The 18,800-nt window shown below is 43.4% G+C and overlaps 1 protein-coding gene across 1 annotated transcript in view; it reads left to right on the top strand.

The window, feature by feature from the left end:
- The first annotated feature begins 16,746 nt into the window (after positions 1-16,746).
- Positions 16,747-18,800, top strand: part of atoh8 (atonal bHLH transcription factor 8) — a 27,276-nt gene continuing 25,222 nt past the window's right edge. Inside the window, exon 1 of the mRNA XM_073041894.1 lies at positions 16,747-17,579. Coding sequence (XP_072897995.1) covers positions 16,935-17,579 — 645 coding nt within the window. The 5' untranslated portion in view covers positions 16,747-16,934. The remainder of the gene's footprint in view (positions 17,580-18,800) is intronic.

Genomic DNA, 18,800 nt, shown 5'->3' with positions numbered 1-18,800 from the left:
GACATTAAGAAAAAGGATGTGCTGAGCTTTTGGAAAGCATCAAGTTGGATAAGTCTCTGGGACCGGACAAGATGTACCCCAGGCTACTGTTGGAGGCAAAGGAGGAGATTGTTGGGCCTCTGGCAATGATCTTTGAATTATCAATAGTGATGAGAGAAGTACCAGAGGATTGGAGGGTTGCAGATTTTGTTCCCTTATTCAAGAAAGGGAGTAGGTATAGCCCAGGAAATTATAGACCAGTGAGTCTTACTTCAGTGGTTGGTAAGCTGATGGAAAAGATTTGAGAGGCAGTATTTATGAACATTTGAAGAGGCAAAGTATGATTAGGAATAGTCAGCATGGTTTTGTTAAAGGCAGGTCATGTTTTATGAGCATGATTGAATTTTTTAAGGATACGACTAAACGCATTGATGAAGGTAGAGCAGTAGATGTAGTGTATATGAATTTCAGCAAGGCATTTGATAAGGTACCCGATACAAGGCTTATTGAGAAGGTAAGGAGGCATGGGATCCAAGGGGACCTTGTTTTATGGATCCAGAATTGGCTTGCCCACAGAAGGCAAAGGGTGGTTTTAGACAGGTCATATTCTGCAGGAAGGTTGGTGACCAGTGGTGTGCCTCAGGGATCTGTTTTGGGACCCTTACTCTTTGTGATTTTTATAAATAACCTCGATGAGGAAGTGGAGGGATGGATTAGTAAATTTGCTGATGACACATAGGCTGGGATGTTGTGGATGGTGTGGAGGGCTGTCAGAGCTTACAGCAGGACATCAATAGGATACAAAACTGCACTGAAAAGTGGCAGATGGAGTTGAACCCAGATAGGTGTGAGGTGGTTCATTTTGGTAGGTGAAATACCATTGCAGAATATAGCATTAATGGTGAAACTCTTGGCACTATGGAGGATCAGAGGGATCAAGGGGTCTGAGTCCATAGGAAACTCAAAGCTGCTGCGCAGGTTGACTCTGTGGTTAAGAAGGCATATGGTGCATTGGCCTTCGTCAACCATGGGATTGAGTTTAAGAGCCAAGAGGTAATGTTGCAGCTATATAGGATCCTGGTCAGACCCCACTTGGAGTACTGTGCTTAGTTCTGGTCACCTCACTACAGGAAGGATGTGGAAACCATAGAAAGGGTGCAGAGGAGGTTTACAAGGATGTTGCCTGGATTGTGAGCATGCCTTGCGAGAACAGGTTGAGTGAACTTGGCCTTTTCTCCTTGGAGCGACGGAGGATGAAAGGTGACCTGATAGAGGTGTATAAGATGGTGAGAGGCATTGATTGTGTGGATAATCAGAGGCTTTTTCCCAGGGCTGAAATGGCTAGCACGAGAGGGCACAGTTTTAAGGTGCTTGGAAGTAGGTACAGAGGAGATGTCAGGGGTAAGTTTTTTACGCAGAGAGTGGTGAGTGCGTGGAATGGGCTGCTGGCGATGGTGGTGGAGGCGGATACGATAGGGTCTTTTAAGAGATTCTTGGATAGATACATGGAGCTTAAAAAAATAGAGGGCTATGGGTAACCCTAGGTAATTTCTAAAGCAAGTACATGTTCGGCACAGCATTGTGAGCCGAAGGGCCTGTATTGTGCTGTAGATTTTTGATGTTTCTCTATTTCTAACACTTTATATTCTGTCTGGGTGACCTCCAACCTGATGGCATAAATACCGATTTCTTCCAGTAAAAACATTCTCCTCCCCCCCCCCCTTTCCCTCTTCTTCTCATCCCTACTCTGGCCTCTTACCTCTCTCACCTCCCCTAGGATCCCTTCTTCCCTTCCTTTCTCCTATCCATTCTCCTCTCCTATCAGATTCCTTCCTCGCCAGCCCTTTATCTTTCCTATCCACCTGGCTTCACCAATCACCTTCTAGCTATACTCCTTCCCCTCCACTCTTCCCCCTTCCTTCCCAGAACTGAAGAAGGGTCTTGGCCTGTAACGTTGACTGTTTATTCATTTCCATAGCTGCTGCCTGACCTGTTGAGTTCCTCCAATAATTTGTGTGTGTTGCTTTGGATTTCCAGCATCTACAGATTTTTTCATGTTTTATGTGTATCTTGGCCCATAGTAGCACTTGCCTTCTTCGTCAATGGATTCAAGTGGAGGCTCCCCCCACACTTCCTTGCTGCACTGATATAAAAACATGCTCATGTGCCTACATCACCCAAACCTGACTCAAACTTCAGCCGGTCTTCTGATTTCAATTCACAATTCTCTTCCGCTCTTCCATAATTGATCGTACTAATCTTGTCATTAGACAACCTTGATTTCTGATTTTGCCAGGTTTAGTTCTTGTCTGCTTCAAGCTCCTAGGCTCCTTAAGCAGGCATCCTAATGAAAAGCTTCAGTAAATCTCAATGCATCTCAAAACTGCAGTAAAAAGCCTTCATTGCTTATTGCCTTGAGTACAGCAAGGATCTGCAGTTTTACAAGCAAACATGTCAATTTTACCCATGGGTAATATTCATAAATTTTAATTGGTGTTTGTGCAAGATTGCTGAGAGCAAACAGAAGGCTCTATCGAGTCTCTGGGGAGTCATTTAACAGCTTGAATGAGTGGAACACAGAACTGTAATAAAGTGATTTTCTAATATATAATTGTGAGGTGAATTAATGCTAATGCGGACATGTAAATCAATGTATTCAAATTACAACATACACCAAAAGTCATTTAGAAGAGGCAATTTTGCGTGAAAAGCAAATTAGCAGATAACCTTGAACTCTCTCTCTCTCTCTCTCCCTCTCTCTCTCTTTCTCTTCCTCTCTCCCCCACCCCTCTCTGTTCCACCAGTATAATGTAGAGAATAATAGAAATATGAGTCATTAACAGGCTTCCATAAACCACAAGTTCAAGCAGTGTATAATAATTTCATTTTTCATTTTGGCAGCAGTTTTGTGAATTTTCTATTTCCTATGCCAGGTCATTGATTGGTTTCTTACATTCCGTGTCATTGCCTCCTGTGCAGGACTGGAAAGTCCTTTGTTTGTCATGTTTATTGTACATGTGAATTGTACTTTAGTAACCTTTTGTCAGCTGAAACAATGAAATGAATATGAACCAGGTATGGCACATACAAAGAACATGGAGACTACTATAGCTAGTGAAGTGCTGAACAGCATCCAAAGAGTGTGTGTGGACCAAACAAGAAAGGTTCAGGCAAGAGAAAGCAGTCTGATTCAAAACAACACATTTCACTGTATGTTTTGATGTACATGTGACAAATAAAGCCAATAAACCTAATTTCATATAAAAAGTAGTCCCCCACAGGCTTTCCCTATAAAGAACACATAATTGGCTTTATTAATGACAAAACCCTGTATAAATTCACAATAATTGGCCATGAGGGATTATTAAAAATGTTTTAAAGGGAAGCTATTTCTGGAAGCATATAATCCTAGGATGAACAGAGGGGTTTGGTGCTTGTGGATCAGCCAGGTTCCTTAACCAATAAAAGAAAAGGACATTTATCGTGAAAGGTAAAACATTGCCATGACTATAGAGAAAGAGCTGGGAAGTGGTATTACGGATAATGAACAGATTCCATTTTTACAAACATCTCTATGGCAATTTTGTCCTTAAGTCATATTACTAGTAGTAGTAGTATCATCATTCAAGTCAAGTATGATGTTCTTCTAAGGGATTATCTATTAATGGTGAAACTTCTTGTAAGATGCTGAACAAACAAATTTCATGACAATCCATCAGTGACATTAAACCTGATTCTGATTCTGATTGCGTTTAGTTGCAACAGCCTCTCTGGGTCCAAATGGTACAAGTGTGTGCCTTTGACGTTATTCTTGTGAGTGCAAGACCCCATTGGACATTGGTAATATAAAATTTTGGTTCATTGGTTCACTGACAAGATCGACGGTGGGGAAGCTGCGTGGCTTCAGTTGTTGTGTGGAGCAGGTCTGCATGCCTGTTACAGCCACCCAGGGGAGGAACACCAGAGGTGGTATGGGAGAGAGCAGGGGCACAGCGGGTGGAATCTGTGTTGGGTCGGGGCTGGCCACTCTCATCGCTGCTGCTCTCTAGTGTTCTCCCCTGGATTGCCTTCATTGCTGAACCAGCATGAGATGAGGAACTGCTGTGCACTTGTTCTTGAAGAAACGTGGCTCCAGGGCAACGTCCCAAGCACCATCAATCTTCAGACCATGCCACTCAGGGACTTGTGCTAATATTGTTTTGTGACTGTATGCGTTACGGTAACTATATGTGCTGTGTGCTGTGTTTTGCACCTTGGCCCTGGAGGAATGGTGTTACATTTAGCTGTATACATGTGCATGGTTGAATGAAAATTAACCTTGAACTTGAATTTGAAATGGAATTCAGATGACTGTCGAGGCTGGTCCAGGATCTACATATTCTGGAGCAGTGTGGGCAAGAGTAAGTGGGGGCTGTGGTTAGAGGCTGGGTTCTCTGGCTGTTCAGTCTCTCCTTTCACAGCTGCCACTTACTCTCTGCGGCACGGCAGAGATGGTTCTTATGTAGCACAGCTCCCTCTTGAACAGATTTCCTCCAGGTGTATCTACTGAGTGCAATGTCTTCCCAGCTTTTAGATGCGATGTTGAATTTCTCCAGGCTCTTTTTGATGTTATCTTTGAAGCGTTGCCACACTTGACAGTATTGTAATGAATGGCATCAAAGGCAGGTAAAACTGACAAGAAAGGACAAGTACTGAAAGTTCTTAGCGCAATCATCCCGACAGTTCTGATTGAAAAGCTCCAGAACCCAGGCCTCTATACTGTCCTCTGCAATGTAACCAGAAGACCATAATTTGTGTGGATCAGAGGTAGGATCTCCATCTCGCTGACAATCAACACTGGCACTCCTCAGGGACCTGTGCTTAGCCCACTGCTCTACTCTCTCTACATCCATGACTGTGTGTACAGGCACAGCTCAAATGTCATCTATAGATTTGCTGATGATACAACTATTGTCAGAATTTCAAATGGTGACAAGGCAGCATACAGGAGTGAGATTTGTCAGCTAGTTGAGTGGTATTGTAGCAACAACCTTTGCACTCTATGTCAGTAAGATCAAAGAACTGAGTGTGGGTTTCAGGGAGAATAAAATGAAGAAACACACACCAACCTTCAAAGAAGGACCAGAAGTGGGAAGAGTGAGCAATTTCAAGTTCCTGCATATCAATATCTCTGAGGATCTAACCTGGACACAACATATTGATGCAGCTACAAAGAAGGCATGACAGCAGCTATATTTCATTTGGAGTTAGTGGAGATTTGGTACGTCATCAAAAACACTCGAAAAATTCTACTAGTGTACCACGGAGAGCATTCTAACTGGCTGCATCACCTTCTGGTTTTGGAGGGGGTGGGGCTACTGCACAGGATCGAAATAAGCTGCAGAGTTATAAACTTAGTCAGCTCCATCATGGGCACTTGCCTTCGTAGTATCCAGGACATCTTCAAGGAGCGGTACCTCAAAAAGGCAGCGTCCATCATTAAGGACCCCAACCACCCAGGTCCATGCTTTGTTCACATTGCTACCATCACAAAGGAAGTACAGAGGCCTAAAGCACACACTCAACGATTCAGGAACAACTTCTTCCCCAATGTCATCCAACTTCTGAATAGACATTGAACCCATGAACACTTGCACACTACTTTTTTATTTACATTTTTGCATTATCTATTTAACTATTTTATACATATATTTCACAGTTAAATATATGTAATCGATATATATCAGTTATATACATTCAATTCACAGTCTTTTATTATTATGTATTGCAAAGTACTGCTGCCACAAAAGCAACAAATTTCACGACATATGCTGGTGATATTAAACCTGATTCTGATTCTGATTCTGGAAAGCAAGAGGGGAAATTACTCCATATAAAATTATTTCAAGAGGTACTCTAATCACCATGGACCAATATCCTTTCTTGTGTTGTCAGATTCTTTTATCACTTTGCTCTCTTCTTAGAAAGAAACAACTGTATACAGACCAGGACCAACTGGAGAAGAGCCACTAATATTCTGATTTTGCAAGCATGGTGATCTTTTAATCTGGGAGAGATAGAAGGAGCTGATTGAGAAAGGGCTAAGTGTTAAGAACATCTTGGCCATTTCCTCAAAATGCACCACTGACCTCTCCATCCTCCTCCAGTACTTCTGATCAGTCAACCACCTGTCCAAGACAAACTCCCTTAAGTTTATTTGATCTGTACCAGCCATGGCTAGAAAATCAGTGATAGCAGGTTCTCTTCCCACACCAACGCAAGAGATTCCGCAGATGCTGGAAATCTTGAGCAACACACACAAAATGCCAGAGGAACCCAGCAAGTCAGGCAGCATCTATGGAGGGAAATGGACAGTGCTGATGAAGGGTCTCAGCTGGAAACATCTATTCATTAGAAATTGAAAATGCACTAGGACAAAGGAGAGTTTCAATGGACCAAATCTAATTAGATATTCTTTTCAATCAGTTGTCAAAAGCTCATTGAAGCTATTATCTACTTAGCTCCACTTATTCTGTATTGCACTGCTCTGTGATGCAGTGAGTATTAGTGATCAGTATTTTGTGTTTATAATTTAGAAGCTATTCAAATAGAATGTTGAAATTCTTTGATGAAGCCGGCAAGCAAAGTTTCTTTCTCTGTACATATGCAAGTTCATGGACTAAGTAAATTAAGTAGCTGAATGTCATATTTCTATGAAGAGGAAGGACTCATGGGAATGGAAGCAAATAGTTGTGTGAGTTAAAGTTTTGGTGGTTGTTTGTTTTTGGAAATAATCAGCTGTGTTCTGATAAGTCTGCCTTTCATCTCCTCCAGAGCATGTGGCCCTCTCTTCCTCCTCTTATCCACCCTACATGTGATCCTTTACCAATAGTAATATAACGAAACTTACAGCAAACAAGTGTAGTTCTTGCAGCTATTGCTGGGATCTGTCGAATCCACCAAGCACCTAAGAGCACGAGAACAATAGATGAAACATTTGAAGAAACTGGTTGATAAGGTTGTTAGGAGGTGTATAGTGTGTTGGTCTTCATTAGTAGGAGAACTGAGTTCAAGAGCTGTGAGGTTATGCTGAAGCTCTATAAGACCCTGGTTACACCACACTTGGAATTATGTGTTCAGTGTTTAATCCAGCACAGGAAATCATCCTATTTTATGCCCTAATCTATTTAGTGGTGTTTTATGAACCTCAAACTCCAAATCCCTCCTATCTTTTTCATTCAACGTACACTCTCAGTGGCCATTTTATTAAATACACCTGTACACCTGCTCATTAAAGCATAAAAGCATGCAAATATGATCAAGAGGTTCAGTTGTTGTCCAGACCAAACACCAGAATGGAGAAGAAGTATCATCTAAGTGACTTTGACTGTGGAATTGGTGCCAGACAGGGTGGTTTGAGTACCTAAGAAAATGGTGATTTTCACAGCCAACAGTTTCTAGAATTTACAGAGAATGGTGCAAAAAAAAAAAAAAATCCAGTGAGCAGCCGTTCTTGCACAAAACATCTTTTTATTGAGATGGGTCAGAGGAGAATGGCCAGACTGGTTCAAGCTGACAGTAACTCACATAGCCACGCGTTACAACAGTGGTGTGCGGAAGAGCATGTTCAAATGTACAATGCATCGAACCCTGAAATGGATGGGCCGCAGCAGCAGAAGACCACGAACATATACTCAGTACAGATGGTACAATAAAGTGGCCACTACCTTTATACAATTTCGCACATGCTGCTATTAAACCCCACCTGCCACTTTTTACCTGTTTCAATACCATCCATTTTCATTGTCTTTATGGTCAATGGACTCACTCATTTGTTTTCCTGCATCATTGTCCTCTGCAGCTTTGGACACCACATCCTCTATACCTGGGTGTAATTCATCCGATTACACAGTGGGGGTAAACAAAGCTGAAACAAGCCTCATTGGATACCAACTACTTCACCTACAAATGCAGACTTTGCCAAACTTAGTTACTTACATTAAGAGTTACATGCAAAGAACAACGCCCTGAAACATTACTGCATGCATTGTTCCAATACTTACAGAAAATTAAGTCCTTTGTAATGTGGCGTTTGTTGTAAACAGAATGGCAGCCAATGTACGACATGATCCCACAAGCAGCATTCTGATAAAAGAACACAATATTACAGCACAGTGCAGGACCTCCAGCCCATGATATTGTGTCAACCTTTTAACCCACTCCAAGACCAATCTAACCCTTCCTTCCAATTTTCTCTTGTCCATGTTGCCTGTCTGTCTCTTAAATGCCCCCAATGTAACTGCCTCCACTAACACTCCTGGCAGTATGTTCTACACACCCAACACTTTCTAAAAAATTTATCTCTGACACCCCCCCCACCTATAATTTCCTTCAATCACCTTAAAATTATCCCCCCTCATATTAGCCATTTCTGCCCTGGGAAAACATATCTGTTTTTCCACTCTATATATGCCTCTTATCATCTTGTACACCTCTATCAAGTCACCTTTCAACTTCCTTCGCTCCAAAGAGAAAAACCCTAGTTCATTCAACTAATCCTCATAAGAAATGCTCTCTAATCTGGGCAGCACCCTTGTAAATCACATCTGCGCCCTCTCTAAGTGCTGTCCGGTGCTGTAGTGGCATCAGCACAGGATTTCAAAGGGTGTGGTCCTGGGTTTGAACCCAGCCGACCCCTTGCACGTTTTTCCTCCGTGCTGGGTTGAGCGTCGAGGTATCAACTCAGCCTCAAATGCTAAGGAAAAAGCAAAAACCACTGCCCGTGCGCCACAAGGCGCATAAAGGAACAACAACCCTCTCTAAAGCTTACATACCCTTCCTATAATTAGGCAAGAAGAACTGAACATAATATTCCAACTTTGGTCTAACCAGGGATTTATAGAACTGCAACATTACCTCACACTTCTTGAACACAGCCACTCAACTAATGAAGGCCACCACACCATAAACATCTTAATAACTCTATGAACTTGCACTGCAATTTGATAGCTCTAATGATGTGGACCCCAAGATCCCTCTGTGCTTCCACACTGCTAAGAATCCTGCCATTAGCCTTTCAAGTTTGATAATGTCTTGCATGTGTAGCATTAATTGAGGAATACAAGGGAAAATTTCCCTGCACCTCTATATGCTGCCCCAACATCTCTGGGGTCCACCTGTGAGAGCACATGAGGCTTTAATATCCCAGCCAAAAGCTGTATAGAACTCCCATAGTACTGGGCCAAGCTATCAGTTTGGATTAGATGTTCATATGTATGAACAGGCCAGAAGCCTTGAACTTCTGACTGCCAGGTAAAGACCATAAGACCACAGGACACAGAACCAGAATTAAGCTATTTAGCCCATCGCATCTGCACTGACATAGCATCAGGGCTGATTTATTAACCCTCTCAACTCTATTCTCCTGCATTCTCCCCATAATCTTTGGCAACCTTACTAATCAAAAGTAAAGGTGTGCTACCACTTAGACACAATGAACACCCTAATTAAATTTAAACTGCTAAATTTATGGATTTATATTGAACTTTTAGTCCAGAACTTCAACTCATAATCTGTATCAAAATTGCACTGTGGAAAGTGTTAGAACACTCATAAGAATTGGTCACTTTAACCTTCTCTGAACAATGATAAGTAATGACTATAAATAATAATTTAGTGCAGATTTCCCAAGAAATTATTCTCAATTCATTTCTACAAGTCTCTATATCACTTTTATTTCTATAAATCCCTCAATCCTTAAACAAAGTACTTCTGTTTGTTGAGAGCACCCAGACCTGTACTCCTCCTGGAGAATTATCATGAGATTATTTGTTAAAATTTGGGATGGAAGAAAATGCTACTCTTGAGTTAAATTGTGGGCTGCATTCCAAATATGCTGCTAACCAGGCCTTTAGCCTAAGACTGGGTCTTAGCAAGCAAAATATAGAAAGGCTGATTCTGAGAAACATGACAAAGGTTTCTCTGGGAGATAGCCCAACAGTGGAGAAATATGTAGAGTTCTTCTAATTTAACTTCCGTGCTTTCAAGATTAGAGTTGGTAAGCATCGTTTCTGGTGTGGAACTGACTTCTGGTATGGGCATGAACTTTAGCTTCAGTACGACCATCAGATAGTATCAGCTGATCACCTGCCTCCTTGATACTCCTGTGTATTAGGTTCAAGAAGATAGCCAGGGAAAGGATAAGCCGACTCAAGGAGAAGTAGGGAATTTATGCATGTAGTCAGAGAAAGTGGGTGAAATCCTTAACATGAGTAGTAGTATACAAACACTCCAGTCAAGTATGATGTTCTCCAAATGAGTTATTACCTTAATGGAGAACACCTGTGCATGACTTTGTTTAACACTGGGACTCTGATCCATGGGCATCTACCACACAGATTGGGGCCAGGGTCCAGTGGCACGGAGTTCAAGATGACTGAGGACCCTTCACTGCCGCAGCCTTCCTGCATATTCACTGACACTGTCATCTGTCATCATCCTCCATCAGCTCCACCATCGAGGTCTTTGTCAGATCACTCTTTGCCTGGAAGTATGTAGAGCATTCTGACTGGCTGCATCACCATCTGTTATGAGGGGGGGTGTGGGGAGGTTACTGTACAGAATAGTAGCAAACTGCAGCGAGTGTTAAAATGAGTCAGCTCCATCTTGAGTACTAGCCTCTGTAGTGTCCAAGACACCTTCAAGCTGCGATGCCTCAGAAAAGCAGCTTCCATCATCAAGGGCCCTCACCACCCAGCACATGCCCTCTTCTCACTTTTACCGTGGGGAAGGAGGTACAGAAGCCTGAAGGCACACATGCAGCGATTCAATAAAAGCTTCTTCCCTTCTGCTATCTGATTTCTAAATGGACATTGAACCCACAAACAGGACCTCATCACTTTTTAAAAATTTCTGTTTCTTTTACTTAACTTAATTTAAGTATTATATATATATATATATATATATATATATATATATATATATATATATATATATATATATATATGTTTATTTGTTTGTTTGTTTGGTTACTATTATTCAGTTTTTTTTGGTTTATTTATTATTTATTGCATTGTACTGCTGCACACCAAATTAACAAATTTCATGACCTATGCCGGTGATATTAAACCTGATTCTGATTCTGAACTTTCTGTTTGACCTTATCGCCATGGTAACCATACCAGGAGCTAAGCTCAGATAGCGTAGCTTTTGGGATCTTAGAAACTCACAAGCTTCTCCACCACAACAAGGTGATGATCCTTAATAAGAGTACTTTGCATTGGTATACACCAAGGAAAGGATGTGGATGATGGTAAGAATAGGAAGGGGTATTCTGATATTTGACAGAAATGTTAATGTTTAGAAGGAAGAGGTGTTGGATGTCTTGAAAACCATGAATGTGGATAAATCCCCAAGGCTTGATGGGATCGGTCCCAACGTATAGAAGCAATGAGGAAGATTTCTGGGACCTGTACAGAGATCTTTATATCCTCTTTAGCAACAGGAAAAGTGGAAGAAGACTGGAGAATAGAAAATGCTGTCCCTTTGTAAGGAAACAAGGACAAACCAAGAAATTATACGTCAATGAACCTTATAGCAGTGGTAGGAAAAGTATTGAAGAAGATTCTTGGAGACAGGATTTATTTACATTGTAAAGGAATGAACTTACTGGGTACAGTCAGGATGTAGGAGACGTCCTGTCCCACTCAAGGGTTTTTGATGGTAGGTAGTGGATATTGTCTACGTGGTCTTCTGCAAAGCATTTGCCAGAGACCATCATGGTAGACTGTCCAGAAAATTTAGTTACATAGGAGCCATGGTGAGTTCGTAAATTGAATCCAAAGTTTGGTTTGGTCATAGAATCCAGTGGTACAGAAATTATGCCTGACTGGAGATCAAGGACCAGTGGTGTTCTAAAGTATCAGCACTGGGACCTGTGTTATTTGTAATAGATTCTTATAATCAGAATGAAAAGTCTGATTAGTAAGTTTGCAGATGACATGAAAATTCAGATTCAAATTTCAGGTCAGGATCCGATGTATATTGAAGTATACAGCAAAATGTGTAATTTGTCTTAACAACCAACACAAGCACAGATCTGCTAAGGGCATCCTGTAAGTGTCACCACACATTCAGGTGCCAACATAGCATATCCAACACAGGTCCAACACAAGAACAGCACAACACACAACACAGAACAACACAAGCAGCAGCAACAACAACAGGACAACAACATCAGCACAACAGGCCCCTGTCTCACCCTCCCCGTAACTCATACATGCATGCAAGCCTCCTACCACAGGACAGACCATCTCCAGGTCTCCAATCCATAGCCCCTAGACTCTCAGACTCACAGATGCCAGGCCTCCAACCTCCAGTCTCTGGCTCAGACTCACAGATTTGATCTTCAGGCCTTTATCTCTAGACTTACTGGCTTCGGTCTTTGACATTTCCAGCTTTCTACCTCCAGACCTGCTCATCTCTGGACTTTGACCTTCAGCTTTGGCCTCTGGACTTTGTTCAACTTTAGGCATCAACCCCAGGACTCGCCAATCACAGGTTTGACCTTTGGCCCGCAACTGACCCAATCTTTGGGACCTTCGGCCACAGAGCATCTCGGGCCTCAACTTCTGGACTTGCACAGACCCAGGATCCCAGTTGCCTGTGAGGAGGTGGGTCAGTGAAGAAGAATATAGCAGGAATAAGATCAGCTTATTTGGGAAGATTAATGACAGATGGAGGTTAGTCCACACAAGTGAGAGGTGACCCATGTGGAAGATCAAATACAAGAGGAAAGTACATAGTAAATGGCAAGATCCTTAGCTGCACTGATGTAAAGAGAGGACTTTGGTGCAGATCCATTGCTCCCGCAAATGAAAAGAGCAGTAATGCAGGCATACAGAACACTTGTCTTCAACAGCTGGGCAATTGGTAGGTCATGCTACACCTGTTAAAGACTTTGGTTAGGCCACATTGGGAGTATTATATGGCATCCTGGACACTCCAGGGAGAATTCTGAGACTCTGGAGAAAAGGTTTGTCAGAATGTCACCCAGATTGGAATTTATTAGCTGTATGGAGAGGTTGGACAAACTTGGACTGTTTTCATTAGAACAACTGAGGCTGAGGAGTAACTGATAGAAGCAAATAAAACTGTGAGAGACCATAGACAAGGTACACAGCAATGGTTTTTCCCCAGTGGAAATGTCAAATTCTAGAAGGATAGGTTTAAGGTGGGGGTGAAAAGTTTGAAGATTCACAAGACAAATGTTTTTATGCAGGAAGTGGTAGATGCCTGGAATGCACCACCAGGAAGGCAGAAAGACAGGGAGATGAACACACAAGGAATAGAGGAATATGGACAATGTACAGATAAATGGGATTACTTTTGATTAGCATCATGGTCAGTGCAGACATAGTGAGCTCAATGGCCTGCTCTTCTTCTGTAAACTAATATTTTCCAGGTTCTAAACACTTCACTCAACCTTATGAGTGGAATTTTCATTTAAGGTCTCAAATAAGTGCAATTGGTGAAAATTCCTAATGATGATTGCCTCGCACTCAACGTCAGCAAGACCAAGGAACTGAATGGGGACTTCAGGAAGGGGAAGTCGGGGGAAAACACGCCAGTCCTCATTGAGAAGTCAGCAGTGGAAAAAGTGAGTAGCTTTAGGTTCCTGGATATCAGCACCTCAGAAGCTCTATCCTGGGCCCAACACATTGATGCAATCATGAAGAAGGCATGCTTGTGGTTTTGCTTCATTGCGAGTTTGAAGAGATTTAGTGTGTCAACAAAGACTCCAGCAAATTACCACAGATGTGCCATGGAGAGCATTCTGACTGATTGCATCACGGCCTGACATGGAGGCTCCAATGCATGGGGGCACAAGAAACTGCAGAGGGTTGCAGACCAGGCCAGGTCCATCACGGGCACCACCCTCTCTGCCATTAAGGACATCTTCAAGAGGCGGTACCTCAAGAAAGCAGCATCCACCATTAAAGACCCTCACCATCTGGGACATGCCCTCTTCTCATTATTACCATCTGAGAGGAGGTAAAGAAGCCTGAAAACCCACTCTCAGCATTTTAGGAACAGCTTTTCCCCACTGCCATCAGACTTCTGAACAGTCCATTAACCCAAGAAAACTCCCTCATTATTCATCTTTTACTTAGTTTGTAACTTAGAGTAATTTTATATGCCTTGCACTGTGTTGCTGCCATAAAACAACAAATTTCACAACATATGTTAGTGATAATCCAATTCTGATTCTGAATCTAATCAGTGCTGGCACAAGCAAGCTTGTAGCCCTTCTATACTGGTAGATCCAATACAACCAAATTTATAGTTATGATGAAATCATGATGGGTGAGAAATTCAGCTGAATTAATAAGAGAAACTCTATTTCTCTTTCCACAAACCTAACCTAACCTGCTGAGTATCTCCAGCATTTTCTGATTTTATTTCAGATCTCCAGACATTACCCAAGCCTCACCTGCTGAATATGTTTAGACAGATTGATCTTGGGCATCATGAGGCCACTCACCTGCCATGATCTAATCTACCGGCCAGACCCAGCATCTCCTGGATGGTATCTTCAGAGTCAGAATCATGTTTAATTTCACTGGCATATGTCATGAAATTTGTTGTCTTTGCAGCAGCAAAACATAATAGAAAAAAATATGAATTACAGTAAGTATATATAAATAAATAGTTAAATTAAATAAGTAGTGCAAAAATAAAAAAAGTAATGAGGTGGTGTTCATGGGTTCAATGTCCATTCAGAAATCAGATGGCATAGGGGAAAATCTATTCCTGAGTCACTGAGTGTGTGCCTTCTGGCTTCTGTACTTCCTCCCTGATGGTAGCAATGAGAACAAGGCCGGACCTGGGTGATGGGGGTCCTTAATGATGGAGGTCACCTTTTTGAGGCATTGCTCCTTGAAGATCATCGGGACTGGAAAGGAAGGTGGCAGAAGCCAGAATGAGAAGGTGTGGGGTCACAATGGTGGCGGAGAAGGGGTGGAGAGGGAGTACAAGCTGGCAACTGTTAGGTGAGACCGGGGTAGGGGGATGAAGTATAAAGCTGGGGACTGTATAGGTGGAAGAGGTAAAGGGATGAAGAAGAAGGAATCTAAAAGTTGAGAAAAGTGGACCATGGATGAAAGGGAAGTCGGAGGGCAGTGATGGGCAGGTGAAGGAGAAGAGGAGTGGGTAACCAGAACGGGAAATGACAAAAGGGAGGAGGAAGGGTGGGAGAAAATACTGGAAGTTGGAGACATTGATGTTTGTGCCATCAGGCTGGAGGCTATTCAGGTGGAACATGAGGTGTTCGTCCTCTTCACGGCAGCAGAAGAGGACATGGATCAACATGTCGGAATGGGAATGGGAAGTCAAACTGAAGTGGGCATTCTGCCTTCTGTGGTGGGGCAGAGCTGTTCCCCCAATCTGAGTCGGGTCTCACCAATACAGAGGGAGCCACACTGGAAGCACCATATGCAATGGATGACCCCAACAGAAATGCAGGTGAAGAGTCACCTCACCTGGAAGGACTGCTTGGGTCCTGAATGGTGATGAGGGAGGAGATGTAGGGGCAGGTACAGCACTTGTCACACTTGCAGGGATAAGGTATGAAAGGGCGAGGTGAATCACAGGCAGAGGAAGACCACTGTCCAGAACACCCAACCAGCTGTAAGATCAATATCAAATCTGTTAGAATTCTCTGGAAAAAAAAAGCTGACAAGATAGATAAAGGAGGGTCAGTGGATGTTGTTTACTTGGATTTTCAGAAGGCCTTTGACAGGGTGCAGCACATGAGGCTGCTAAACAAGATAAGAGACCCCCCACCCCCGTACTAAAGGGAAGATAGTAGCGTGGATGTACGATTGGCCGACTGGCCGAAGGTAAAGAGCCTTTTCTGGCTGGTTGCCGTGGGTTGTTGTAAACCCAGGATCAACATCAGTGTTCACTACTACGGGTCACATGGGGGGGGGGGGGGGAGGGGAGGGGGCAGGAGCGAATTCTACGACCGGCAAGAAGAAACAGTTCTTGATCTGACGTCTCCCCAGCCTAGTCTTGATTATAAGGTTATTTCCTTATATTTTCAAAAATAAATTTTATTCATAATAAAATATATATATATATACACAAAGGAATAAACACAAAGCAAAGCTCTTAACATCCTTAGTGTCATTTGGTGTTAGCACGTGAAGTGATACTGATATTTAAAATGTTCTGTGCGCTCCCATTGTAGGACAAAATCTCTCCTTCTCTCCCCTCACCAACCCCCGCCCCACCATCCGTCCCGTTTAAACATCACCATTCAGATGACCCTTTGAAGCTTCTAGTCTCAGCTATTTTCCAGCTCGTTAAAGCATTGGATTTGATTTCCCGGTGAAATCATATCGTCGACCCGCTGACCACTGTGGATGGAGGCTGCACTGGCGGTGCTTTGAACCCGTCCCGGGACCGTACTGTGGACGAGAGCAGCTTTCCCCCCGCAAGAGAGCGGTTCGCACCCTCCCTCCGACAGGCATCGCGATGACTGATCTCGCTAACACGGGCTTCTGTGTAAATTGAGGCTAAACAAACACAGATGGATCGCCGAATGCGTTCACAAAAAAAATGCTGGCAATGCGAAGGGACTTCAGTTGACATTCTAACATCACTAGAGGCATAGCTTCAGAATTGTTGCTATAGCCGCCAAGGAGGAGCGTTCTCTCTCTCTCTCTCTCTCTCTCTCTCTCTCTCTCTCTCTCTCTCTCTCTCTCTCTCTCTCTCTCTCTCTCTCTCTCTCTCACACACACACACACACACACACACACACACACACACACACACACACACACACACATACACACACACACACACACACACACACACACACACACACACACACACACACACACACACACACACACACGGTACTGAGGTTGATACGGAAGACTTAAATAAATACAAACTTGGCTTCTTTCATCAGAATGAGGACTTCGGAAAACATAGATGTGACTGAGTGGAATAAATTGTGTGTCAAACGGATCGGTACAATAAAGAGGTTGAAACGGAAAAACCGCGATGTCCTGAGGCACGTCGAAATGGAGAAAGTTCACCGGGCTGAGCCGGATCCTTTGATCGCCCGGTTGGCGGAGGGCACCGGCTGCTACAACGGGACGGCCGGGGACAACGGCTCCACGGTCACTTGCAAAGACCCGCGGGCTGATGTAGTGGATTTGCGCAGGATTGCGGCCGTGCCGAGCGTGCCGGCTGGAGGAGGAGTAGGGAGGGGAAGGGAGGATGAATCTCCCAGCCCGCAATCTCCCGCTCCAGGTAGGGGCAAACTGACTCGAGCACCCCAGTCCCAAGTGTGCGCCTTTGAGCCGCTGGCGTTGACGGAGACGCCGAGCCTCCAGCCCCGGATTGTGCTCTGCCAGCACTCCCCGGGAGGTTCCTACACATCGGTTCCGCACACCAACTACAACCCATCGCCCAGGAAACGGCCAGGGGAGACTTCCAACACCTCTACCGAGATCAAAGCCATTCAACAGACCAGGAGGCTACTGGCGAACGCAAGGGAGAGGACCAGGGTCCACACCATCAGTGCGGCTTTCGAAGCCCTTAGGAAACAGGTAAAGTCTATCCAGGGACAGCGACACACTTCTCACCCTCGCACAATGACCATCGGTTCTTCCAGGCAGAGGAGTGTTTTATTTTATGAATAACTGAATCTCAGCTACTGGGGAGGGCAGGTCTTTGGGTATATTTAAAACAAAGATTGATAGATCCTTGATTAGTAAGGGCGTCAAAGGTTACGGGGGGGAGGCAGAAGAATGGAGTTGAGAGGGATAATAAATCAGCCATGATGGAATAGTGGAGCAGACTTGATGGGCCGAATGGCCCTATTCTGCTGCTATGTTTTAACTCCAAAAAAAACTCAAAGGAAACAAATAATGGTCTCTCTGAACTGTGTGTAGTTTAAACTCTTGTAACTTATATTAGGTGTTTTGAGTGTTTTGGTATTAATGATTGTGTCTTTAATACCTAAAGCCCAATAGGTTCACGTTAAATTGGGGTTAGTTTAAATGGATGGGAGCACCATGTACAGGGTACCCTTAAGTAACTATCGTTTGCGAAGGAGGACTCCTTGAATGCTTCACGGAGATACAGGGGAGCACGGAAATACACGTAGATGCATGCACACTCGTCCTTTTGACTGTGAAAGATTCGGCTGCCCAACGCAAATCCCGCTGTCCCTTTAATGCGGAGCGAATCGCTCAGTACTTACACAGTGCGCAAAGCTGGATTATTTAGCCCAGCTCAGAGTGCCGCCAAAATAGAAACTGTCAGCCCGCATTGAGTGTATATTTAACAAGTCTGAGGGAAAAAGGAACACGCTTCACACCAAGTGCGAAACATTTGCCTGGGTTATATAATGCAGTGTGCAGGCGAAGACATCTGTGTATATGTTTACTGATAGCTCTCTGTGGGGGGAAAGGCCACTGTACAGATTACCGCAAAATAGCACAAACTGCGTTCATAATGAGCTGCAAAATTGTCGATTGCGATATTTGGACAAGAGCCCAGGGAATATTGGACGTGTTGTGCTTGGTTCTTGATTTTCCTCAAAACAATTAACTTCTGAGCTTGGCGGAACCTTATCATTAGTCAACTCGTCGTTATATCAAACTAACCTTGCTGCGGTTACAGACGTCGAGTGCCTTTTAAAAAAACAAAAGTAAAACCAGCTCAGCGATAAGATTCATTTTATGGAAACGTACCTGCATAACACTGTCGCAACTCCCGTAACCCCTTTTGTAAATATAAGTCACCACGTAAACGCCAGAGATGTA

Source organism: Hemitrygon akajei, chromosome 4, assembly GCF_048418815.1.
Source record: "Hemitrygon akajei chromosome 4, sHemAka1.3, whole genome shotgun sequence".
NCBI lineage: Eukaryota > Metazoa > Chordata > Chondrichthyes > Myliobatiformes > Dasyatidae > Hemitrygon > Hemitrygon akajei.
This window is presented reverse-complemented; position numbering and strand designations above follow the sequence as displayed.